This window comes from Gossypium hirsutum, chromosome A10 (assembly GCF_007990345.1).
Source record: "Gossypium hirsutum isolate 1008001.06 chromosome A10, Gossypium_hirsutum_v2.1, whole genome shotgun sequence".
NCBI lineage: Eukaryota > Viridiplantae > Streptophyta > Magnoliopsida > Malvales > Malvaceae > Gossypium > Gossypium hirsutum.
In genome coordinates this window covers 112,348,035-112,374,623 of record NC_053433.1, presented here as the reverse complement: position 1 = coordinate 112,374,623, position 26,589 = coordinate 112,348,035, and the positions used below count along the sequence as shown (strand labels likewise).

Here is a 26,589-nt window from a genome sequence, read left to right as displayed (position 1 = left end):
GCTTAAATTATCCCTATTAATTTTTTATTCTACCTAAAATACCCCTATTAATTTTTTATACTCCTAAAGGTTTCTTACAAGTTGATTTTATATAATATATAGATAAGTTATGATATTCTTTTTTTTTCTTAATTTATAAAAAACTTAAAATTTCTTTTTGTAATTTTTACTTAATAAAAAAATAGAAAACGTGTGTTTAAAACCGTCTAAGCACGTTTTTCTTCTAATTTAATGGTTGAATTTTTTTTTCATCTACAAAATTCAAATTTGAATAATATCGATTTCGATCCAATTGATTTTAATTATTTTCAGTTTGCTATGTAAACCTTTTTTTTTCTTTTCTTGGTTGCACACGATGGTTTATTATGAGTAGGGATTTAAATTGCGGTCGCGGCCGCGTTTTTGGTTACGTTGCGTTTATCGTGGTTGCGGACATAACGAATGCTATTGCGGTCATTGCGGGTATCGTGGTCGTGAATTTTTCACATAACTTATTGTAAAACAATAATAGCGGTTTCGGCGGTAACAGTTTCGGACAGTGCCGCTACCGCTATACAACAACCGCTATAGCGGTAGCGGACCGCTATTTAAATCCCGAGTATTTATTGTGTGAGATGTTATAGTTTTTGCCATTGACGTTATTTGAGTGATAAATTCATTTTTGATATAATTGGTAACGGAGCTTTTAAGCTTATTATACACACATACACAAACACACACAAATTGCCCTTTTACTTGGGGAAGTAAGGTAAAATTGCCTTTGACAACACTGGACTTATGATGCTACGAGATGCAGCAACAAGGTGGTGAAGATGATGGTGGTGGTGGTGTTTTTCTTTTCACAGCAACATTTTTAGGTGACGCTTCGATAGAATCGGCAGTTGCAGGTGTGATTTCATCTTCGGGTACCGTTGTTTCTCCACGATAGGCCATTCCCTCCTCGTCCGGATGCGGCGGACGAGGATTATAGCTCATCGGAATCGGGTCGACCTTCGGAGGAACACGTGCCGAAGGAGCCTCAACCGAAGGTAAACGTGTATACCCTGTGTTTGAATGTGCTTTCATAGGTATTGCAGAATGGGAACTCTGAGAAGTAGAACCACTAGGATGTCTTGTAGGAGGATTAACCCTATCTGAAGTTTGCCATTGTTGGGGCTGGTTAAAACTCGGAGAACTCCGTTCACCCTCTTTCGGAGGAGACCGAGCCGCAACCGATGGTAACGATTGCTTAGATTGGTAGCACTTTTCTTCCACGTGAGTCGGCTGCTGTGGTTTAGGCTCGAAAATTCTCTGATCATTTGAAACACAATCCTGTTCGGATTTCCGGGAAGACTCGAAACTCCCATCACTCTCAGAATCATCATCTTTCGACGGAAACCCTTCTGAAGATGCGACCATAGCCGGAGCCTGCTGCTGTTGTCGTTGAAGATGATCGGCGTTTGGAACAGGAAGCGGCCGATGCTGCCGGCTTTCGTTGGCATTATCGCTGCTTGTTCGAATCGTCGATGTTCGTCCCTCGCTGTAATCTTCAACTTGATTCCATTGATGAGCATCCATTGAAGGCAAACTCCCCTGTTTTTTTCTCTCACAGGCCTGTTGATCTGGTTTGGTCTTTACTCTTTAGTTTCTTTGATGTGGATTGAACATGAAATATAGGAATTTTAAAGTAAAAAGAAGATGAAATAATTTAATGTCATTGCTTCATGTGAAGAACCAAGAATAAAGTGACCATGTTGTAAAGAAATAAATTAAAGAATAAAAATATTTTAAATGACCCTTGAGAAGCTTATATTTCACACTTATTCAAATAAAGTTAAATTATATTTCACACTTATTCAAATAAAGTTAAATTTTAATTTTGATCCTTCTACTATTTTTAAATTAATAATTTAATTTTTATACTTTAATTTCACATAATTTTATATTATTAAGTACATCGGAATCGTGCATATGGATCAACAAAAGAAACTATTTAAATTTTACTATTAGTTTTTTTATTATAAGTAAGCTACGAATTTAATCTTTATATTTTAATTTGATTGTTTTTAATCTTTTTATTTTTTTAAATTTTTAAATTTCAATTTTGATGAAATTATGGTTGCTAAATTCATCATGTCCTGTTATTTTTAAAGTCTGATGCGACAAACATATCACTACATGTGTAATGCTATGTAAAGTTACTAGCTAGCTTAACATATTACTCACAATAAAATCAAAACTAAATTATAAAAATTAAATCTACAACTTACAAATAGTAAAATTTAACCAAATTTAACGAAAAAAAATACATGACTTATATTACATATCTTAAATTTCTTGTACACATAAATGAACACACATACCTATTACGCATTACTTCACCTGTAGGATGGTGTTTTCAGACAATATAATGGTTGTATCACTGGCAACATGATGATGAAGACTGTGGTTTATTAGTATGGCTTCTCTTTACTTTAACATTTTTGTTCTCCGCTTCGGCTGAATCATCTGCTGTATTTCCCTGGGTCATTGCATACTCTTCATGATACAGCAGACTACGAGGTTTAGGGTTCATGAGAATGGAATTCGGGTCATGGGTGGAAGGAGGCTTAACCCGAGGTGTCGGAGAATGGGAACTCTGATAACCACTAGGATGATGAACATGTTTTGAAGGATCGACAACTGAAGGCAACTGATGATCAGAGGCAACTTTGTTAATCAAAGAATAAGAATCATCTTTTGTTGCATATCCTTTGATAACTGGAGCCTGCTGTTGCTGAAGATGATCGGAATTTTGATAACTTTCTCGAGGAGGAAGATGATCGGAGCTCTGATAACTTTCCCGAGGCTCATGCTGCTGCTGTTGAAGATGATTGAAACTCTGATGATAACTTTCCGAAAGCTGTTGCTGTTGTTGAACATGATTGGAACTCTGATAACTTTCCAGAGGAGGCCGATGCAGTTGTTGAAGATGTCCCGACTCCTGATAACTTTCTTGAGGCTGATATTGCTGTTGTTGAAAATGATCGGAACTCTGATAACTTTCCCGAGGAGGCTGACGCTGTTGTTGATGAAGATGATCGGAACTCTGATAACTCTCCCGATGAGGCTGATGCTGTTGTTGAATATGATCTGAGCTCTTATAAGTTTCCCGAGGCTGATGCTGTTGTTGAATATGATCTGAGCTCTTAGAAGTTTCCCGAGGCTGATGCTGTTGTTTAATATGATTTGGACTCTGATAACTTTCTCGAGGAGGACGAAGCTCTTGTTGAATATGATTTGAGCTCTTATAAGTTTCTCGAGGCAGATACTGTTGTTGAAGATGATCGGAACTTTGATAAATATCTCGAGGAGGTGGATGCTGTTGTTGAATATGATCTGAGCTCTTATAAGTTTCCCGAGGAGGCCGATGCTGTTGTTGAAGATGATCGGAACTTTGATAAATATCTAGAGGAGGTGGATGCTGTTGTTGAATATGATCGGAACTCTTAGAAGTTTCCCGAGGAGGCCGATGCTATTGTTGAAGATCAACAGAGCTCTGATAACTTTCTCGAGGAGGTCGATGCTGCTGCTGGCTCTTGTTGGAATTGTCGTGGGTCGTTCGTCCCTCTCTGTAATCTTCATCCTGGTTCCCTTGATGAGCACCCATTAAAGGCAAGCCTTGAGAAAGCTGATTCATGGTATTTTTACATAAACTGGGAACTCAACGACTCCCTTGTTTCTCCCAGAAACTGGCCTGGTCTGGTTTGGTGTCTTAGTTTCTCGATATTTATTCAACAAGAAATCAAAATTTTAAAAGTGAAATAATTTAGCTGTCATTGGGCAAGTAAAAGGATGCACCAGATTATAAAAAGTAAATGGAGTAAAAGAACCCACCAGCTTGTATTTCACACTTCCTCCGCCAACAGTTGTGCGTTTCGATAACGTTTTCAAATTTTTGGCATTAATATTATTGTTAGAGAATATAAATTCAAATGCTTGTAACTAAATAATTTGAGAATATAGATTCTAGTACATGTAAGTGAATAATTTTTTAAGGGCTGTGGTTTGAACAAAGCTTATGAGATTGAAGACTGTAAAATATTTAAACCTCCCATCAAATTTTCTCAATAGGTTGCTTCTTTTTTAACCTTATTAATGAAATAATCCTTTAATTTTTCAAAGTTTAATCTTTTAGGCTGGAAAGTAGCAATGGGGCACAGTGAAGGTGCCAAATGAAAATAAAAAGACAAAACAATCAAAGTTTTAGGTGTCACTAACACCACCCAAAAAATGGATAGATGTCACTAACATCACTAAAAATGGAAACCCAATGCCACAACTAAGAAATTTTTCATTTTCATTTTACTAATTTTTTAGTAAGATTCAGATATAGTTTGTATTCATTTTCAGTTTACTAATTTTTAGTAAGATTCAGATATAGTTTGTATTCATAAACATAAATAAATTATAAAAATAATCATTTCAGATTATATTTTAGTTACTTATGTTATCATTCTATTATGAAATGATCACTTTATCGTTAAACTCTGCTCTCTTATGGTAGTCCTACGTGACAATTCAAATGGATTTTAAATACCAACTTGGATGTCTAATTACTCAGATGAAAATAGGTTTTTAATTAAATAAATTTAATTTGGATTGTCACATAGGACATTTAAGTTGGCATTTAAAACCTATTTTGACTGCCACGTAGGATCGCCGTTAGAAAGGTAACGGAGATTAACGATAAAGTGACCACTTCGTAACAAAATAATAACGTACTTGACTAAAACGTAACATTTCAAACATAAGTGACTAAAATATAATCTGAAATAAACAAAAGTAACTATTTTTAGAGTTTACCCTAATTTTTTTAAAGTGTAATATATTTTATTATTGTACACATCACTTATTAAGGTATTATTTTAAGATTTCAATCAAGGATCTTATTCCACATGCTTTGAAGATGGAGTGTAGATGTAATGTGTGGTCTTGTGATGGAATGCAGAGAATATCAATTACTATTTAAATCTATGATTTGAATCCATTGAAAATAACATATATTTTTCAATATTTAGATAAAAAGGAATATATTCAGCAAACAACATACAATCATGGCTGAGCTTTATGCTAAAGTAAATCTGCTGTATCATGCTCATCTCTTTAGGATGCTGAGCCCTTGTTGATTACTTTGCTGGTGATGGTGATTGTAGGAGTTCTTACTCTAACATCATCTACCATGAAGTCTTCATTTACGTCATCTGTGTCCGATGACTCTATGATAAAATTTTAAAAAATATTCATATCAAACATATATCCCTATTTAATATTTACATGGTGATTTATTTGGATTATAATTTTTTCGGAAGAACCCTTACCCTTAATGGAGGAGAATGATGCTGCTGCTCGTTGGAATTTCAATTTCATGTTCAAGTTTAGGATTAATATTTGAGGAATATGTGAATTCTGGATGCAGGCTGTTTATTTAGTTTAATACTTTAATGATTCATTAAATACTGCAAGAAATGTTATCAGAATTGAAAAAAAAAAACAGCTAAAAGATAGTGTGATTCGATTTTAAAATATATTTTTGGTTTTATTCCGTGATTTTGGCCCATATTTATTGTCCTAATATTAGAATTTATGTTTATCAACTTTTTAGATTCTTTTTTAAAAAATTATTTAATTATTGTTGATGCAAATAAAATTTGGTAGTCGAAAACATTATAACTTACATTTTGACCTGAGTAGTATGGGCACAATAATATTGTGTAAATCAGCAAAGACCACCTTGTAAGGCTAAGTACTCTTAGGTGACCGATAAAAAAGTAATACTAAGAAAAAAGGTGAAAAGAACTACGGTTGGGGAGTGAAATAAAACATATAAAACCACAAGCTCCCAAGCAATGGGAGGAAAGGCTAAGTACGTTTTGCATTTGTATTCACGCCTTTTAAGAAGAGTTGCTAAATCAAATTTTCAATTAGGTGAAGGAAGTATAATTGCTTTACCAATAGTTGAAACCCAATCAAGAGTCGTTTCGGCATATATTCTTACTGATGTGATTAATTTCCATCATGTTTAAATCCGTAAAAATAAATAATTAGAAATTTTGAATTGTACCTCGTGAAAAAAAAATTTGGTGAAATTAACCTTCTCATCTTTTAGTTTTTTTAGAAATAAATGAAACTCTTAAAATGCTAAAAAGGAAATCCTTAAATATTTTTTTATTGAGTGGTCTCTAATCTCCTTTTTATTTATCTCGTTTAGAATTTATTTTAATTCTTCATTTTAATTTAGTTGTTGAGAAAATTGAACAAAGATTTTCTTATTCTAGACGGTTAAATTGAAAATCGGTGATGAAAAGTAAAGAGCAATAATTCATAGTTCCACTAAATTCATGTCTCCTCAATTTGATCCAATCGTAATACAAAACAAACTTCAAGTAGAGTTTATGAATTTTACTTCATAAGAAACAAGGATAAAACTTAAATGAGAACTTGATGCGAAGGAATCATAAAAAGTTGACATCAAACTTGATGAGATTAAGAGATCAGCCATGGTTTTCATAAGATGATACAACAACCACCCGATGACGACACTGGCGCCGGCTTTACGTTCAATGAAGCAGCTGTGCGTTGCGGGTAGCCTTGTGGAGGATTCGATGCAGATGATGATACCATGGCTGGAACTGGAGGTACTTCTTCAGCCAAGTTGTTTGCTGCCAAGGTACTTAATTGTTGTAGATAATGCGGATCCGGATATGCCATCACGGGTGAAACTGCCTGGGGTTGCGGATAGTTCGGGTCCGGATATGCCTCCGCAGGTGTAGCAATCGGGGATTGCCGATAGCCTTGTGGAGGGTTCGATGCAACCAAGTTGTTTGTTGTCAAGGTACTTGTTGTAGATAGTATGGATCCGGATATGCCACCACGGGCTCATGTATCTTTGGAACATGAACTACATTCGGAATCGAATGCTGGTGAAGTTCAGTTGTTTGTTGATTATGTAGAGGAGATTTTAGAGGTGAATGACTCATATTTCCTAGAAAATCTACTGTTTCACTCGATATTTTGCTGTGTTTTTCTCTTGGTTTCTTGGATATATATACATGAACCAAACCCAGAATATATACGTTTAATTGTATATATACACACTTTCGAATTTTATATGTACACATACACACTAAAGAAAGGGACTGAAGCCTAACTCTTTTGAAGAAATTAGGTACATGAAACATAAAGTTATCTGTGGCAGCTTAAGTTTTACTTGTTCCTTTTTGGATTCTTTGATTCATAATTAAAGCTTGAATACACATATATTCATGAGTGAGGTAAGGTCGGATCAAATTTATATATGTTATTAGTAGTAAATATAGTTGATCAAGCTTTGATTTAACTAGCAATATGGACACTAAATTTTATTGAAACTCGCTTATATTTGTGAATAATTATTTGAGACGATTTAAGTCCACTGAATTTTTTTAAATATATTATTTTTATTTAAATATAGTTATTTCATATAAAATAATCATTATATACACTGTCACTAAAAAATAAAATAAAAATTCACAAATGAATTCATCATAGGTTCTAATTATATCTACTAGTTTTGACACAATGCTTAGAACTATCCATAATCCCTCCTCAAACCATAAATAGAAGGATAATACAATTCAGTGCATTCAAACCCACGTCCTTTTATATTAATAATAATGTTCATATCAATCAATTAAGATTCAATCATTTTATACTTAATATATTAAACTCTGTTGATAGATTTCATTAAAAAAATTAAAAAAATATGTATAAAATAAATATCTTTAAATTGGAGGGTTGATAGATTTTGTAGGAAATGTTTAGTCGAAAACTGACCGAAAGTTAGTATAAATTGGGTGTTTAATTTATTATAATAATGCATGCATGAAGGCATGCCATTTGCTGGCTGTTAAGCAAACAATGGTAGACGGCTTTCGGAAAAAAGGGAATAAAAATTTATTAGCCAATTTGTCTGTCTGTGTATATGGATAAGACTTTTTCATTTATTATAAATAGATTCCACGAATTTCACGTCGCATAACAATTCTAATCGATCTCAATTATATACAAATCCGGACAAGGGTAATGAATTGGTTGATCTGAAAAATCGGTATATATATTATGTAAAATATTGATTGAACTATGAGGTTTAACGGATTGAATCGAATTTTAAATATTTTATTTTATTTTTTATGAATTTTTAATGATTTATTTAATCGAATTAGTTAGATTTATAAATTAATGGTATGATTAATTTGATCACTGGTTCAATTTTAAAAACCTTTTAACTTAAAAGGAGGGCAGAAATCTGAAAAACTATTTTCGAAATTTTTGAAAAATTTATTTAGGCTTTCTAAGAATTTTTAAAATTTTAATCAAGTTCTACTAAAGATTTGAAAATTTTAATTAAACCCTCGAAATTTTTAAAAATTTTAATTAGTCGCTTCAAAACTTAATGTGATATTCCAGCACTAGAGACAACAATAAATTTCTAAAAGATTTCCATTAGTTATAAAACGAATATGAAAAATACCTTAATTATAAAAAAAGATCTAAGAGTTAAACTATTTGTTCGGCTCAATATAGGAGGACGTGAATTTAAATGTGTTGAAGCACATTATCCTCTTATTTATAGGTTGAGGAGAGACTATGAGTAGTTCTTATGCCAAAAGGGGCAAATATGATTAGAACCTGTTAGTGAGTATCACAGCTGCTACCAAGAATACAGGATAGGTGGATGAGCCAGGTCAAATGGAACCACGCAGGAGCAAGAGGGAAAAAAGAATTCCAACCTCCCTAACAGATTTTGTCCTATCTTAGGGAACAAACTATAAATAAGACGCATGTGTAAACCCTAGGATATAAAAAAAAAAAGCTCTGAATTACTATTTTCTTTGAAATCTAAGCTTCTTTCTCTCATCTAATTTTCTCAATTTCTGCAATGTTCTCCTTCCAAACACTGATCATAATAAATTGGTGCTTTCATTAAACTTCTTCATGGTGAATCATTCGGAGTCCATTAAAGCCCTTCAAGACACTACCGCTCACCATGACAAGGTTCTCACCTCGCTACAAAATCATGTTACAGCTCAGGAACAATGGAACACAACTATCTAGTTCACACTTCAGGACATGGCCAGTCAGTTACACACCATCTCTGCTCAGTTGGGAATCTCGGCGGCTACATCCAGAGGAGGCGATGTCACCATCGATAGCAGTGCGGTGCAGGGAAAAGCAAAGCTCCGCGTCGATTCTAATGATGTTTTTCCCTTTGCTCCAAAGCTTGTCCAGGTGGAACTTCCTTTGTTTACTGGGAAATATCCAAATGAATGGTTAGCATCACTCTATGATTTTTTTGAGTTTTACGACACGGAAAACCATCACCGCGTTACCATGGCTTCTTTTCGAATGGAGGGCACGGCGAAGAAATAGTTTCGGTGGATGCAACATCAACGGTTAACTGGCTGGGTGGAACCACTTGGTTGATGCAATTCAAAAGTGGTTCACCGTTCTGGACATTGAATCACGGGCGAGACAATTGTCTAAACTGACTCAAACAATGACAATGGAGGATTATCAATCTCAGTTCGAAGATTTAGCTCTGCGTATTCATGATGTATCCGATGAGTTCTTAACAGACTGCTTTATTTCAGGCTTGCGCTAGATATCAAGCATGAGGTGCTTACCCATCATCCTTCTTCTATGATCGAGGTTCAGGCACTTGCTCGATTTTAGAAAGCTCATTTACACGACCGACGGCAATTGGGTCAGGCCTCCTCCAACAAGCCGCCCACTTCATTACCCACTCCCAATCTGGCTACTCCTAGGCCTAAGTTTCAACCGGGTCGTCCCCCTCTAGTAGATCCACCCAATCTAGCACTTTCCTCTATCTCAACCTCTCGTCGTATTTCTTCGCCTGAAGCTCAAGCACGTCATGAAAAGGGGTTGTATTATTACTGTGATGCCAAGTATCTGCCTGGGCATAAATGCAAAGACCCTCAACTATTTCTGTTGGATGATGAAAGCACATCTGTTGTTTCACCTCCACCACAATCACCACTACCCCTTATTGCCTCAGATAGTGATGACGTTGATGGATCTTATCCTAATAAATCCTTAGTTTACTTGAATGCCTTAGCATGTGGGATTCACCCTAATACCATCAGGGTCGTAGGAACCATTTCTGGTCATTTCGTTCGGATTCTAATCTATGGCGACAGTACACATAATTTTATTTAGTCTCGCGTGGCCAAGCATTTGGGACTGTCAGTTACTTCTACCCTCAATTTTAGGGTCATGGTGGGCAGTGGTCAAAAACTGCAGAATGAGAGGTGTATTAAGGATCTTCGCCTACGTGTTCAAGGTACGAAAAATTGTGACAAACTTTTATGTGCTTCTGTTGGAAGGTACTGAATTGGTTCTTAGAGTCGCGTGGCTAGCTACTTTGGGTCAGATAACAATGGATTTCTCCAAATTATCTTTACAATTTCAACAAGGCACTATCGACATCTATTGGTTGAGTGAGTCTAGTTCAGGTCCTCAGCAGGTTCAGATGCACTCTCCCCATCGGATGGCTGAAACTAACGCCACAGCCACGTGTTATCTGTTGCATCTTCAATAACCACCCTTGGTTGGGCCTTTGATTGAGTCGCCTGACATGGTAGCTCTCTTAGCAGAATTTGAATCAGTGTTTGTTCCCCCTCAAGGCCTTCCACCTGCTCGACCAAATGACCATGCCATAAATCTCTAACCCGACGCAAAGCCAGTCAATGTTTGCCCTTATCGTTATCCCTATTTCCAAAAAGCAGAGGTCGAACGCCAATTTCAACAGATGTTGGATCAGAACTTAATCCACCGAAGCACTAGTTTATTTTCTTCTCCAATCCTCCTCGTTAAGAAAAAGGATGGTATGTGGCGGTTTTGTATATATTATAGAGCGTTGAATGCCGTCACGATCAAAGACAAGTTTCCTATTCCAACAGCCGATGAATTATTTGATGAGTTGGGCAACTCTTAATTTTTCTCAAAGCTTGATTTGCTTCCTGGCTACCACCAAATTCGAGTTCAGGCTGCTGATGTTCACAAAACTGCATTTTGTACACACTAGAGCTACTACAAATTTCTCGTCATCCCTTTTGGCCTGACCAATGCTCCTTCTACTTTCCAGGCTACAATGAATGATATTTTTCGCCCATTTTTACGCAAATTTGTATTGATCTTTCTTGATGATGTACTTGTTTACAGTCGCTGGTGGCCGAATCATTTGCAGCATGTTCGGCAAGTCCTCCTACTATTGCAAAAGACTGGATTTGTTTCCAAGCGAAGCAAATGTACATTTAGGCAACCTACAGTCGAGTATTTGGGACATATCATTTCCAGGAAGGGTTTAGCTGTTGATCCGGCTAAAATCAAGGCAATACATAATTGGCCTACCCCCACAACATTAGGGGAGGTCTGTAGCTTTCTCGGCCTCACCGAGTACTATCGACACTTTATTAAAGGTTTCGCTTCTATCGATGCTCCAATCTCGGACTTTCTTCACACAAATCAACCTTTCGCGTGAACTCCTGCGGCTCAAACGACCTTAGAGCACCTTAAAACATGTCTTTGTTCTGCACCAGTGTTAGGTCTGTCTCAGTTCGATAAAGAATTTCAGGTCGAAACAGATGTATCAAATGTCGGCATAGGGGCAGTTCTCACTCAAGAATGTAGATCCTTGGCCTATTTTAGTTAAAAATTATCCCCTCGTTTACAAAACTCCTCAACCTACTCTCTCGAGATGTACGCAATAACCCAAGCGATTGGCAAATGGCGCCAATATTTGATGGTTCACAAATTCAGTATTCTTACAGACCAGCGTACCCTATGCGAATTAAACCAACAGACTATACAAACCCCAAAATAGCAACGATGGCTTTCTAAATTGGTAGGCTATGATTTCGACATTCACTATTGTCCAGGAAAATAAAATACAGTCGCGGATGCCTTGTCACGCGAAATATTGGCTAGTTTTATGGCCCTCTCTCGGCCTATTTTGGGGATTCTTGAAGCAATTCATGCAGCAACACTTGCCGATGGTGACCTACAATTGCTTCGAGCTGGATTACAACAAGGTGCCACTAATTTCGTTAGATAAGATGACAGAGATGGTTTAATTTTATTCCACGAGTGCGTTCTAGTTCCAACGAGATAGCCGTACATAGTTCAGTATTGGGGGATCATGCTAGGATTACGAGGACCTTCTATTGTCTTGCTTCTGGGTTTTATTAGAAAGGAATGCGTCAGGATGTTCACCACTTTGTTCTCAATTGTCAAGAATGTCAATATATGAAGAGTGATAGTTTATCGCCCGCAGGTTTGCTTCAGCCTCTTCCTATTCCTTCCCAAGTATTTGAAGATATTGTTGAAAAGACAAATTAAAAGGGGTGTTGAAAAGTCAAAAAAATGGGAGGTGCAAGTGGCACCGAAAGAAAAAATGGTAGGCAAGTTGTTTAAAGTTGAATGGGATAATTGCAATTTTGGTCCCTAATTTTTAGGCCATTTGCAAGTTAGTCCCTGAACCTCAACTATAAATAGGCCTAACCATTTCTCATTTACACCATCCCAATTAATCTTTCTCTCTTAGTTTTCTCTCTTCTCCCATTTGAGAATTCTTAAGGAATTCTATTTGTTTGTAATACTTTGGAGATAGTAAAGTTATCATCTGGTGTTAGTGCCCGAGGACGTAGGTATAATTTACCGAACCTTGTTAAATCTCTTGTGTTCTTTCTTGTCCTATTTTTCTTTCAATATTTGAGGGTATAATAGTAGTATTTAATTGTGCTATTAAATTACTATAGAAGGGATATTCTGTCTAAGGAAAGACTTGGTATTTAAGAGATCCATGTGATCCACCTCTCTTCCCTGGGAATTGAACTTTGTGTGATTTTTTAGTACAATAATTTACACGCTTCCGACCCTATTGGAACAACAAGTGGTATCAAGAGCCGAAGGTTAATCGTAGTATGCTCTGTGGTTGCAGTTTAAACTGATCTTCCACATCAGAAAAGATTTCCTTAGGTATATTGAAAGATTATGGAGAAAACGGTCGGTGTAGGAGCTTCAACATCGTCCATGTGGACAAGACCGACAATTGCAAATGCAAGATTGGCCGTGGAGATCTTTGATGGCACGGGCCATTTTGGTATGTGGCAAAGTGAGGTTCTAGATGCCCTTTTTCAGCAGGGTCTAGACATTGCCATTGATGAAGAGAAATCAGATGATGTACAGGAGAAAGATTGGAAGGCGATCAATCGGTTGGCATGTGGCACAATTCGATCATGCCTTTCTCGAGAGCAGAGGTATGCTTTTTCAAAGGAGACTTCTGCAAATAAGTTGTGGGTGGCACTTGAAGAAAATTTTTTGAAGAAAAACAGTCAAAATAAGCTCCACTTGAAGAAAAGACTGTTTCGCTTCACATACGTCCCAAGTACCACAATGAATGATCACATCACCAAATTTAATTAGTTAGTCACTGATTTGCTGAATATGGATGAGACATTCAAATAAGAAGATTTGACTTTGATGCTGTTGGGGTCACTTCCTGAGGAGTTTGAGTTCCTAGAAACTACTCTACTTCATGGCAGGAGTGATATATCTCTGAGCGAAGTCTGTGCGGCCTTATACAGTTATGAACAGAGAAAGAAGGACAAACAGAAAAACTCAATCAGAGATACAGAAGCTTTAGTAGTCCGAGGTCGTTCATACACTCGGAAGAAAACTCAAAAGGGGAGATCAAAGTCAAAGTCCAGACTCGGGAAAGATGAATGTGCTTTTTGTCATGAGAAAGGCCACTGGAAGAAAAATTGTCCAAAGCTGAAGAATAAGGGAAAAGCTACTGTAGATGCTTGTGTTGCTAAGCATGATACTAGTGACTCTGAACTATCACTGGTTGCATCATCATCGTCGTTCCATTCAGATGAGTGGATATTGGATTCGGGTTGTACCTATCATATGTCCCCTAACCGGGAGTGGTTCTCTGATTTAGTAGAACTTAATGGAAGAGTTGTTTATATGGGCAATGACAATGCTTGTAAAACTGTTGGGATAGGTTCAATCCAATTAAAGAATCAAGATGGATCAACCAGAGTTCTGACTGATGTTCGGTACGTGCCCAGTTTGAAGAAAAATCTCATCTCATTGGGAGCCTTGGAATCCAATGGTTCAGTTGTTACTATGAGAGATGGGATTTGAAAGTGACATCTGGTGCACTTGTGATATTGAAGGGCATCAGGAAAAATAACTTGTATTACTACCAAGGTAGTACAGTTATTGGAGCAGTCGCTACAGCTTCCGGTAACAAAGAATTGGACTCAATGCAGTTGTGGCATATGAAGTTGGGACATGCCAGCGAAAAATCCTTGCAAATTCTGGCAAAGCAAGGATTGTTGAAAGGTGCAAAGGCTTACAAATTAAAATTTTGCGAGCATTGTGTTCTGGGAAAGCAAAAGAGAGTGAAATTCGGTACTGCTATCCATAATACAAAAGGTATTTTAGAATATGTTCACTCAGATGTGTGGGGGCCTTCCAAGACACCTTCATTGGGAGGAAAACACTACTTTGTTACTTTTGTTGATGACTTTTCTAGAAGAGTTTGGGTGTATACCATGAGAACTAAGGATGAAGTGCTTAGAGTTTTTCTTAAATGGAAAACTATGATCGAAAACCAGACTGGCAAGAAAATCAAGCGGCTTAGGACGGACAATGGAGGGGAATATAAAAGTGATCCGTTCTTCGATGTGTGCCAATAGTATGGTATTGTTCGACACTTCACAGTTAGGGATACACCACAGCAGAATGGATTGGCAGAGCGTATGAATCGAACATTGCTGGAGAAAGTTCGATGTATGTTGTCCAATGTTGGGTTGGGCAAGCAATTTTGGGCTGAGGCTGTGACATACGCTGGCCATCTTGTTAATCGTTTGCTATCATCTGCATTAGAAAGAAAAACTCCTATGGAGGTATGGTCTGGAAAACCGGCTACAGATTATGATTCCTTACATGTGTTTGGATCCACTGCATATTACCATGTGAAGGAGTCAAAGTTAGATCCGAGGGCAAAGAAAGCTCTCTTTATGGGAATCACTTCTGGAGTGAAGGGATTTCGTCTTTGGTGCTTAAGCACAAAGAAAATGATCTGTAGCAGAGATGTTACCTTTGATGAATCTGCCACATTGAAAAAGGTAGCAGATAAAGATATTCAGACGAGCAATACTCCACAGCAGGTGGAGTATACTCCAAAACAGGTGGAGTTTGAGCAGATGGGGATTTGCCCAGTTAATAAGTCTAATTCTCCAGCCACAATGGAGGAATTAGAGGTTGAAGAGGTTCTGACCCAAGAACCACTAAGTACACCAGAACCAGTTGCAGTTGCAAGGCCACGGAGAGAAATTCGTAAACCTGCTCGATTTACTGATATGGTGGCCTACGCCCTTCCTGTTGTTGATGACATTCCTATCACTTATCAAGAAGCAATGCAAAGCTTAGAAAGTGATAAATGGAAAAGCGCCATGGATGAAGAAATGCAGTCTCTCCTGAAGAACAATACTTGGGAATTGGCGCAATTACCGAAAGGTAAAAGGGCAATCGGATGCAAGTGGGTATTCGCAAAGAAAGATGGATCTCCTAGCAAGAAGGATATTCGCTACAAGGCAAGATTGGTAGCTAAAGGCTACGCTCAGAAGGAGGGAATTGACTACAATGATGTATTTTCCCCTGTTGTGAAGCATTCCTCCATTAGAATTTTGTTGGCCTTGGTAGCACAGTTGAATTTGGAACTAGCTCAACTTCATGTTAAGACGGCTTTCTTGCATGATGAGTTAGAAGAGGAGATCTATATGACTCAGCCCAAAGGATACACAGATGCTGGTGGTAGAAATTGGGTTTGTAAGCTGAACAAATCGCTATATGGATTGAAGCAATCCCCGAGGCAGTGGTACAAGCGATTTGATAGCTTTATGAGAAGGCAGAAGTACACAAGAAGCAAATATGACAATTGTGTATATTTGCAGAAGCTGCATGACGGATCTTTCATTTATCTACTCTTGTATGTTGATGATATGTTAATCGCTTCGAAGAGCCAAAATGAGATAGATAAGCTGAAGGCTCAGTTGAATCAAGAGTTCGAGATGAAAGATCTAGGTGAGGCCAAGAAGATTCTCGGCATGGAGATAAGTAGAGATAGACCGAGAGGCAAACTCTGTTTAAATCAGAAGCAATATCTGAAAAAGGTATTACAATGTTTTGGTGTAAATGAAAACACAAAACATGTAAGTACCCCACTTGCTTCTCATTTGAAACTTAGTGCTCAATTATCTCCGAAGACTGAAGATGAAAGAGAATATATGGCGAAAGTCCCATATGCTAATGCAGTTGGGAGTTTGATGTATGCGATGGTGTGTACGAGGCCTGACATTTCACAAGCTGTTGGAGTTGTGAGCAGGTATATGCATGATCCTGGAAAAGGACATTGGCAAGCTGTGAAATGGATTCTACGGTATCTTCGAAAAACCGTAGATGTTGGTTTAATTTTTGAACAGGATGAAGCACTTGGTCAGTTTGTAGTTGGATATGTTGATTCCGACTTTGCTGGTGATTCAGATAAACGTCGTTCAACTACGGGGTATCTGTTTACTCTTGCGAAAGCCCCAGTGAATTGGAAGTCTACCTTACAGTCTACAGTAGCTGTGTCTACTACAGAGGCAGAATATATGGCAGTTACAGAAGCTGTTAAGGAGGCTATTTGGCTTAATGGATTGTTGAAAGACTTAGGAGTTGTTCAAAGTCACATAAGTTTATATTGTGACAGTCAGAGCGCTATTCATTTAGCGAAAAATCAAGTCTATCATTCAAGAACCAAGCATATCGACGTAAGATATCACTTTGTGCGGGAAGTCTTTGAAAAAGGAAAAATTCTACTTCAGAAGATTCCGACAGCAGATAATCCCGCAGATATGATGACCAAGGTGGTAACAACAATCAAGTTTAATCATTGTTTGAACTTGATTAACATCCTGAGAATTTGAGCACCTTTAGGTGTATGGCGCTCGAGAGCGCATTTGGAGGCACTACAAAAGATAGCTTTATCGAATTTGGGGAGTTGAAGGAAGTATGTGAAGATGTGATTATCCTAATCAAATCTTCAAGGTGGAGATTGTTGAAAAGACAAATTAAAAGGGGTGTTGAAAAGTCAAAAAAATGGGAGGTGCAAGTGGCACCGAAAGAAAAAAATGGTAGGCAAGTTGTTTAAAGTTGAATGGGATAATTGCAATTTTGGTCCCTAATTTTTAGGCCATTTGCAAGTTAGTCCCTGAACCTCAACTATAAATAGGCCTAACCATTTCTCATTTACACCATCCCAACCAATCTTTCTCTCTTAGTTTTCTCTCTTCTCCCATTTGAGAATTCTTAAGGAATTCTATTTGTTTGTAATACTTTGGAGATAGTAAAGTTATCATCTGGTGTTAGTGCCCGAGGACGTAGGTATAATTTACCGAACCTCGTTAAATCTCTTGTGTTCTTTCTTGTCCTATTTTTCTTTCAATATTTGAGGGTATAATAGTAGTATTTAATTGTGCTATTAAATTACTATAGAAGGGATATTCTGTCTAAGGAAAGACTTGGTATTTAAGAGATCCATGTGATCCACCTCTCTTCCCTGGGAATTAAACTTTGTGTGATTTTTTAGTACAATAATTTACACGCTTCCGACCCTATTGGAACAACAGATATATCTATGGATTTCATTATTGGATTACCTAGATCTAATGGTAAATAAGCTATTATGGCGGTCGTGGACCATCTTACAAAGTACAGCCATTTTTTTCCTTGCCTCAACATTTTGATAGTGCCTATGTTGCTCGTGTTTTTATGCAAAGAATAGTTAAATTTCCACGAACCATTGTGAGTGAAAGAGATCGTATTTTCCTGAGTATATTCTGGACAGAATTGGCCAAATTACAAGGAACAGAATTATGTTTCAATTCTGCCTACGACCTCTAATCTGATGGTCAAACGGAAGTGTTAAATCGTTGCCTCAAAATGTATTTACGCTGTATGACGGGGGATGATCCTAGCGAATGGGAGAAGTTTTTAGCTTGGGCAAAGTAGTGGTATAATACAGCGTTTCAAACATCTGCTGGCATGACACCCTTTCAGGCGCTGTATGGTCGCGCACCTCCTACCATCCTTACTTATTTGGAAGGTAGCTCTTCCAATGGGCAACTAGCTCGAGAACTCTTGGAACGAGACAAACTTTTGACACTCTTGAAACACAATTTAACAAAGGCTCAAACTCATATGAAGCTCCTAGCGGACAGGCATCGTCACGATCTTGAATTGGCTGTGGGCAGTTGGGCGTTTGTAAAACTACAGCCTTATCGACAACTGTCTTTAGGACTACAGCGGCATCAAAAACTCGGACCACGCTTCTTTGGTCCTTACCAAGTTTTACAACGCATCGAGTCAGTTGCGTATAAACTTGACTTGCCAGACTCAATAAGAGTTCATCCAATTTTCCATATTTCTTAGCTTAAGCCTTGCCTCAGACGACCACTGCAACAGATCACACCTCTACCACTGCTGCGCGAGAACATTTCGCTTGCCTCTGGAACTTCAAACCTTGAGGACAAGGTTTCTTCTCCAGGAGAGGGTACTGTCACAGCTGCTACCAAGAATACAGGACAGGTGAATGAGCCAGGTCAAGTGGAACCACGCAAGAGCAAGAGGGAAAGAAGAATTCCAACCTCCCTAACAGATTTTGTCCTATTTTAGGGAACAAACTATAAATAAGACGCATGTGTAAACCCTAGGATATAGAAAAAAAAAACTCTGAATTACTTTTTTCTTTGAAATCTAAGCTTCTTTCTCTTATCTAATTTTCTCAATTTCTGCACTGTTCTCCTTCCAAACACTGATCATAACAGTGAGATTATTCAAAAAAGAGTCCTTAATATACTTGAATGGCTGAGTGATATCGGTTAATTAGTATTCATAATTATGGTAAGATAATGATAAAGTTTTATGTTGAAAATATTACCTGAAAATTTGTAGATAAATTAAATAATTTTATTTATTAAATTGTGGTATTAGTATTGAAACTTTCTTAAATAGAAAGAAATTTAATTTATGGGTCTTTCAAATATTTTAGTGATCAAATTGTAACATTTTTTAGTTAAGTGATTAAAATAAAAATTTAACTATAATTTAATAACTATTGATGTAATTTACCCTAAATATTATCATAGGTACCAAAATTAAAAGAAAGTTGTAAAGCTTTAAAATTAACGTGGACCAAAACAAATTTGAGGAATAAATCGAGAAAAATTGTCAATAAATCATGCATCGAATTTGGGGTTTTTCAAAGTAGAGTAATTCTGAGACACTATTAGGAGCATATTTTTCCATTTGTTTGGTAACTTTGTTTAAAGATTTCGGAAACGAAATTGGACTTTTCAATTTCGAGTTAGCAATTGATGAATTAAGCGCAATTCCATCATTTTACTACTAGCAGAACCACATGATAAAATAGTTTCCGTTAGAAGTACATTATCACACTCCACATCTATTTGTCTAAAATTCATCTCCTAAGCTTTACGCAACCCTTCTAAAATTGCTCTTGATTCAACTCTAAAAATTGACTATTTAGCAACCTTCATCGAAAAGGCGCATAACTAATTTACATTCGAATCCCTAAACATGGAAACATTCAATTAACTTACCCCATCTGTACGGTTTATATAAGATGGTACAACGACAACCAACGGCTGCAGCAGCCACCGCCTTAAGGTCGATGAAGGTAGACAGTGGTGGTTTTGCTCATGCATAGGGCAGATTCAGATAGTGTTGTGTAGGATTTGATACAACCAAGTTGTTCGTTTACTTGTTGTGGATAGTGCGGCGCTCATGTATCTTAGGAACATCAACAACTTTAGGAATCGAATGCTGGTGTTGATCATGTTGAGATTTTTGAGCTCATATTTCCTACAAAATCTACTGTTTCATTCAATACTTTGTTATGCTTTCTCAGACTCTTGGATTTATATATATGGTATGAAACTGCAATTTCATATCATTTAGGGATGAATTAGGGGGCTGACATGGACGCTGCCCCCTAAAATAGAAAAATTTTGATTTAATCCTTTAAAAATTACATTTTTACTATCGTAAAAACTATCATTTAATTTCGGCCCTCTAATAAAATTTTATGACTTTGCTCCTAATGTCATTCTCATTCCTTTCCAATAGAAGAATGACAAATTAGATTTTTCTTCTTAATTTTTACCATTTTTAGTTTAATTTGAATTTTTTTCAGAAGGAAAAATCTGATTTGTTATTCCCTTATTGGAAAGGGATAGAAATGACGTAAAATCACAGTTTCATACAATCCCTTCTCATATATATATATATATATATATATATATTGAATCAAACCTAATATATTCATATAATATATGTACTAAGGAAAGGGACTCAAACCTAAATCTATAGAGGAAATTACGTCTATGTGTTTTTATATAAAGACATATGACAATATCTTAAATCATTTTATAATTTTTTTTTTATTTCATCTATAATATATAGAATGATTATATATAAACATTTCTTTTCCTATCATTTTTTATTAAATTTTTAAATATAAGTACTGCATATTTTTTAATATTTAAATTAAAAATAAAAAATATGAAAATGGATTAGACTGAACTAAACATAAACTTCAAATGTTGAAACCTGAATTTGACTCGATTTAATTGAATAATAAGGAAAAGTACTTAAGCTCAAATCTTTAGAGGAAATTAGGCGACAATATCTTAAGTTATTCTGTAATTTTTTTATTTTATTGATAGTATATAGAATGATTATTGTAATAGCCCAAATTTGACCGGGCCCATAATTAAATAAAACCCAAAAAAATAATAAAATAAATAAAAGTTTATTTTATTACAGTCCATTTACAGGCCCAATCACATTAACCCAAAGCCCAGCAGACTAATCCTACCCCTGACCCAGCTAAACTACCCAAAACCCAGTACCCGGTTACAACCCGATTAGCCTACTCCTAAGACCCAATAAGCTGCATCCCGAAGGCCCAAATGCTTAACCCTAGGTCAGGAACCCTAGGTTTTCTGCACCTTTCAGCGCCGCAAGTATCCGCAGACCTCGTATCGAGCCGCTATCAATTCCTTCACCGTCGCCGTGATTCGCGCCGTTAACCTGCAAAAGGAAAGAAAGAAACAGCAAATATGGCAAGAGGAATTTGTTGATTTGTTTCTATTTTTTAAATCGGTTATAAAAAATCAAACGATGTAAACAGAAAAGGGGGGCTTTTGTTTTACGGATTTTTTTTCAGACGACCACAAACAAAAGATATACAAAAGAGATATACGCATATATTTACAGAAATAAAAAATAGGTAGTTTTCATACAAAAAAACAGAGGTGATTTATTTGCTCTATTCCTTTCTTTTTTGCATGTAAATAGTGTTAACAATAAGAAAGAAGAGATTACCTGCGTTTGGCCAAGAGGAAGGAGGGCTTTCAGCCTTTCCACCGCCGTACACGGCGGCGCGTACAGTGCGTGGGCATTCGCAGTCCAGTGGCCGGAGGCCTGAGGCCGGGGCCGGAGAGCCCCTTTTCCTCCTCTTTCAGAGGATTCTAAAATTTTTTTTTAGGACTGATTGCTAAATGAATTTTAGGCCTAAGTTTTAGCTTATATAATCCAACAAAAACGACGTCGTTTGCTTAAAATAATAAGCTTTAAAACGGCGTCATTCCAAGGAGGATTCACGCGTTGCCCTGATGACCCAGGGAGGATCCGCGTGTTTTTGATAAATGGGCAAATTGCCTAATCGCCCGTTCCGTGTTTTCAAATTCTTTAAATTCATTTTTATATTTATTTCAATTTAACCCCAGCGCCTTTTTAAATCAGTTCCGGAAAACGGTGTTGTTTTATGGGATTAGGGCTAATTACCCAATGAGTCCCTCGGTTTTAGCTTGTGTTTTAATTAAGTCCAAATATTTGTATTATTTTGCAATTGGCCCAAGATTTTTCAATTAGATTCAATTTTAATCCCTTTTTATATATATTATTAATATCAAATCAATTATAATTTTAAAAATCTTGTTTATCATACATTTTTTTATATATTTTTTACTTTGTTATATTTGCATATATATTTTCATTGTATATATTATTCATTTTACTATATTTTATCTATTATTATTTTTTTAATTCTTTATCATATATTTATTGTATATATATTATTCATATTTATATTATATATTTTTTAGTACATATTATTTTTATATGTTATAAATTATATTATTATACATTTTATTTATAAATTTAGCATATATTATGTATTTTCCAATATGTATTAATATTTTACTATATTCTTATATGAAATACTTATTAAATCATTATTTTTATATATTTCCTCATATATTATTATATATATTTTATTACATATATTTTTATTACTATACGATTTATATTATATCTTATTTGTAAATTATATTATGTTTCACCATATCTCCTTATTGCCTTGTTTTATCACAAAGTATACATTGTTACTTAGTAATTATATATATATATATATATTGTAACATTTAGTACATTATTTTTCTAATATACTAAGTTATTATGCTTTAAAAAATAATCTATATATGTATTCTTCATTTTAAAAAAGGGTTCTTTTTATCATTTTTTATATTATTTAATATGTTTTTAAATAGCTTTTTTTTTATATTTTATACATTTAATAGCTTAATTATTTTTAGATTCTCATTTATTTGATATTGTCTAATATGTTAAATTTTACATATCATTTTGTTCTTGCTATTATATATTCACATAAAATTAGTTATTTATGATAATTTAAATATATTGGCATAAAACATTGTTATATATATGTTATACAATTTATACTATTGAATTCATTATGTTCCATGTTGTATTTTGCATGTAATAATATATGTATATTTATGTTATTTATGATTATGCATGAAATAATAACATATTACGTAATTTAGATACTTGTTCGTCACCTTTATTATATTTGCATGAAATGATAAAGCATATATATTGTAATTAGGTTTATTTAATTTATTGTGCTATGTAAACACATCATTACTTTCAAGACAAAAGAAATTTCATTTGATTCAAAAAGAATTTTTTTTTAAAAAAAGTAAGGCAATGTTTTGACATTTGGTAATTCGGGAAGTGGTGCCCTAACATGCTGGGTTGCAATTTCCTGTTTGTCCAAATATCTAAAATATCCTTTTAAGCGAGTTTTATAAATCATAAGATGATTTCAGCTACGAAAGTTTAAAAATATCGTGTCCAATTATGCTGGATGTGATATTTATTACTCCTTCAAAGCAAATGAATCTCAATTATTTTAATTTGAATTATTACGGTTTTAAGGAAGCCTCATCTTTAAATACTTTCAAATTTCTGACATTAAGACAAAATTATTCAATTTGGTACCAATTTTGGGCGTTGCGAGGGTGCTAATCCTTCCTCGTACGTAACCAACTCCCGAACCTATTTTCTTAATTTTCGTAGACCAAAACGTTTTATAAGGTGATCCAATCACACCTAAAAAGGTTGGTGGCGACTCTCGTTTTCGTTATTCAAAAGTCGATCCCGTTTTTCGAACCTTCTTTTAAAAAAATAGTTTCGACAATTATATATAGACATTTGTTTTCTTATCATTATTTTTTATTGTATTAAATTTTTAAATATAAATTACTTAATATATACTTTTTATATTTAGATTATTATAATTTAATATTTTAAATTTTTATATAATATAAAAATGTAAGGTATAAAAAAAGAAAATGACATTACAAACTTCAATATGGATTAGAATGAGTTAAACATAAACTTTAAATATTGAAATCTAAATTCACTTTATTTAATTTTTTCTATTTAAACTATTTTTCATGCCCATTATCTTTACTCAAATTCATCCTTAAATAAATTTACTTATATATAAAAATATTTAAAAAATAAAAAATAAATAAATATTAATTTATTATTTAATTTAAATTTGAGCAACATAGAGAGTTGTCCAAGTCTGACCCAAATATCAGGGTTTGGATAAAAATATAGGCCCGAAAAATAGGCTTAGGCAAAAAAAAAGTCCGTTTAGAAAATGAATCGAGCCTCGGGTAAGATTTTTTTGGCCCGACCCTGGCCCGAATTTGCAATAAAAAAGACTATTGTTTTGTTGTTGTTTTCTCATTTTTTTCCACCATTTTGCTACTATTTTAGAGGCATTTACTTGTTAAGTTGCACTTATCTTAATGTTATTTAAGTATAAAGATTTTTCTAATTTATTTTAATATTTTTAGTATATTTGGTGCATTATATTTTAAAATTTTTTACATAAAAAGTAAAAATTTAAAAAACTAATATGGACAGACCAATCCAAACTCAAATTTTAGCATTTTTATCCAGGTCGAGTTCGAACAAAAATTCAAACCTATTTTTCGAATCCAACTAAATCCATACTTGAACCTAAAAGTTTATTAATATCCCACATGAATAACTCTAATTTAAAACAAATTGCACGAAATGTTTAAGTGCAAAACCAAAAATTACCAAAAATGGTTTAAATTCCCTCTTTAAATTTAATTATTATAATAATGCGTTATGTGTACAACTTGTTCCATTATAAAGTGAGATTCTCCACTTTTCACATGGGACTACGATTCTAAATCATTCTCATTGATATACAATTTCAATACTCATAAAAGCAAGGGTTAGATTATTTGTTCGGTTTAATGAATTTTGGTCGGTACAAGTCCAGTTTTAAATAATTTTTTAATGATTTGGACCATTTTAATTTATTCAAATAATAAATATATGTTATAGATTGTGTGACCCAAATCTTATTATTTGTTGAAAAAATAAATACAGTGATAAAATAAGGCGATTTGTAGGGCGAAAGGCCAAGGGTCGTACAGCACAAGTTGAATCCGTATATAACTATTTTTCTTCTATTTGACTTTAATTAGAATAAGGTTTTTCAACCTTAAATAGCTCCTCTGCCTGTAGTTTTTTTTCCCTGAAAGAGTTTTCACCTAATATCTGTGAGTTCTTATTTTTCTGTTCTTATTGCTTTGTAATAGTTTTTATTGCCATTATCGACATTTATTATAACAATACATGTTTCTAAAAATTTTAGCAATAAATATATAATATTGAACCGGTTTAAAGTCTCAATAAGGTTGTTATGGTATTTCCTGTTACTAACCTGAAACTCGAACATAACCCCAAACTACCGACCCACAATCCGAGTAGATGCAGAGGAACCTAGGCCCCACAAGGTGAGACATTAAGGGCTCGTGAGGAGAGCTCGCGGGTTAGATTCACATGCATGTTACTGGGGGTTCGTAGGCACAAGATGCAAAGTTAAGCACGTGATACGATAAACATGTGTTAAATCTTAGAGCAATATATATATGTTGGTGCACCTAAAACCTATTTAAGACGTCATTTCGATGAACATTAATCATATCTTATAAATGCTCGATTCCCCTCACTAAGAGGACACACAACAAAGGTCATGACCTAATACATATGATCACCTAGAAGATAAAAGAATGTAAAGTCCAAGGATAACAAATTAGAAAATATATAAGATGTATTTCATTTTTTTTATTATTGTAAAGATTAAGGCATCTTTAAATTTAAAGTTAGATGCTAACTTTGCTTGTGATTGATAATCAAGAGTATAGAAGTAATTAGTAAGTTGCTAAGTTTGGAAAGGTTAATTAAAATTTTAAATTTTCAAAAAATTTAATAATTTTTTAAAATAATATTTAATTAAAATTTTCAGAAATTTTAATAAAAATTTCAATTTTCTTTTTGAGTGGTTTGGTTTGCTCTTTGTTTCTTTGGTACTTATTCAACATGATAAAAAGGTGCATATTAAAATTTTTAAGATTTATTAAAATTTATAATTTTTTATTAAAATATACGACATAATTAAAAGAAACAATTATAAATCTGGAACATAAATCATAAAACGAAGATAAAATAATATAAAAATAAAGTAGAAAATAAAATTTCCATTCAGACATGAAATCAAAACTTTGAAGTAAAAGATGATGCAGTAATTTGACGTCATTTGCATGAAATAAAGCATCAAGAATAAAGCAACCTCATTGTGTAAAAAAAAAAAAAAAACCACAGCTTATATTTTACACTTTCTCAAATAACAGGTGTTGTTTTTTTTTCAATTGACTGATAAATAAATTATGGTTCAACATGAATTCAAAATGATTTAAACACAAAATTCATTCAAACATAAATTTAAAATAATTTAAAAATATTAAAATTTAAATTAACTTAACTCACTCGATTAATAGGATAAATCTTGCTTTAAATTTTCACTTACCTTGAAATTATCGTATCCCAACATATACTTAAATATAAATATAAATATAAAATAGAGTATTTTTAGTACTCTCCAAATATTTAAAAAAATTAAAAATAAATATATTTGTAATACTTGCACTCAAATTCAAGTAACATATAAAATTTAAT

The 26,589-nt window shown here is 34.5% G+C and overlaps 1 protein-coding gene and 1 long non-coding RNA gene across 2 annotated transcripts; both read right to left on the bottom strand.

Annotated features, from left to right (window-relative positions):
* Positions 1-1,484: 1,484 nt before the first annotated feature.
* Positions 1,485-5,388, bottom strand: LOC107934187 (involucrin-like). Its single transcript, XM_041078610.1, has 4 exons — positions 5,340-5,388; positions 5,152-5,237; positions 2,343-3,493; positions 1,485-1,601 (listed from the first exon to the last, which is right to left on the bottom strand). The coding sequence occupies exons 1-3, from the start codon at positions 5,386-5,388 to the stop codon at positions 2,399-2,401; spliced, it is 1,230 nt and encodes a 409-aa protein (XP_040934544.1). The 3' UTR covers positions 1,485-1,601; positions 2,343-2,398.
* Positions 5,389-20,949: 15,561 nt separating this feature from the next.
* On the bottom strand, positions 20,950-21,694 carry LOC121207747 (uncharacterized). Its single transcript, XR_005902858.1, has 2 exons — positions 21,541-21,694; positions 20,950-21,246 (listed from the first exon to the last, which is right to left on the bottom strand). It is a non-coding gene; the product is annotated as an uncharacterized lncRNA (long non-coding RNA).
* Between the last annotated feature and the right edge of the window lie 4,895 nt (positions 21,695-26,589).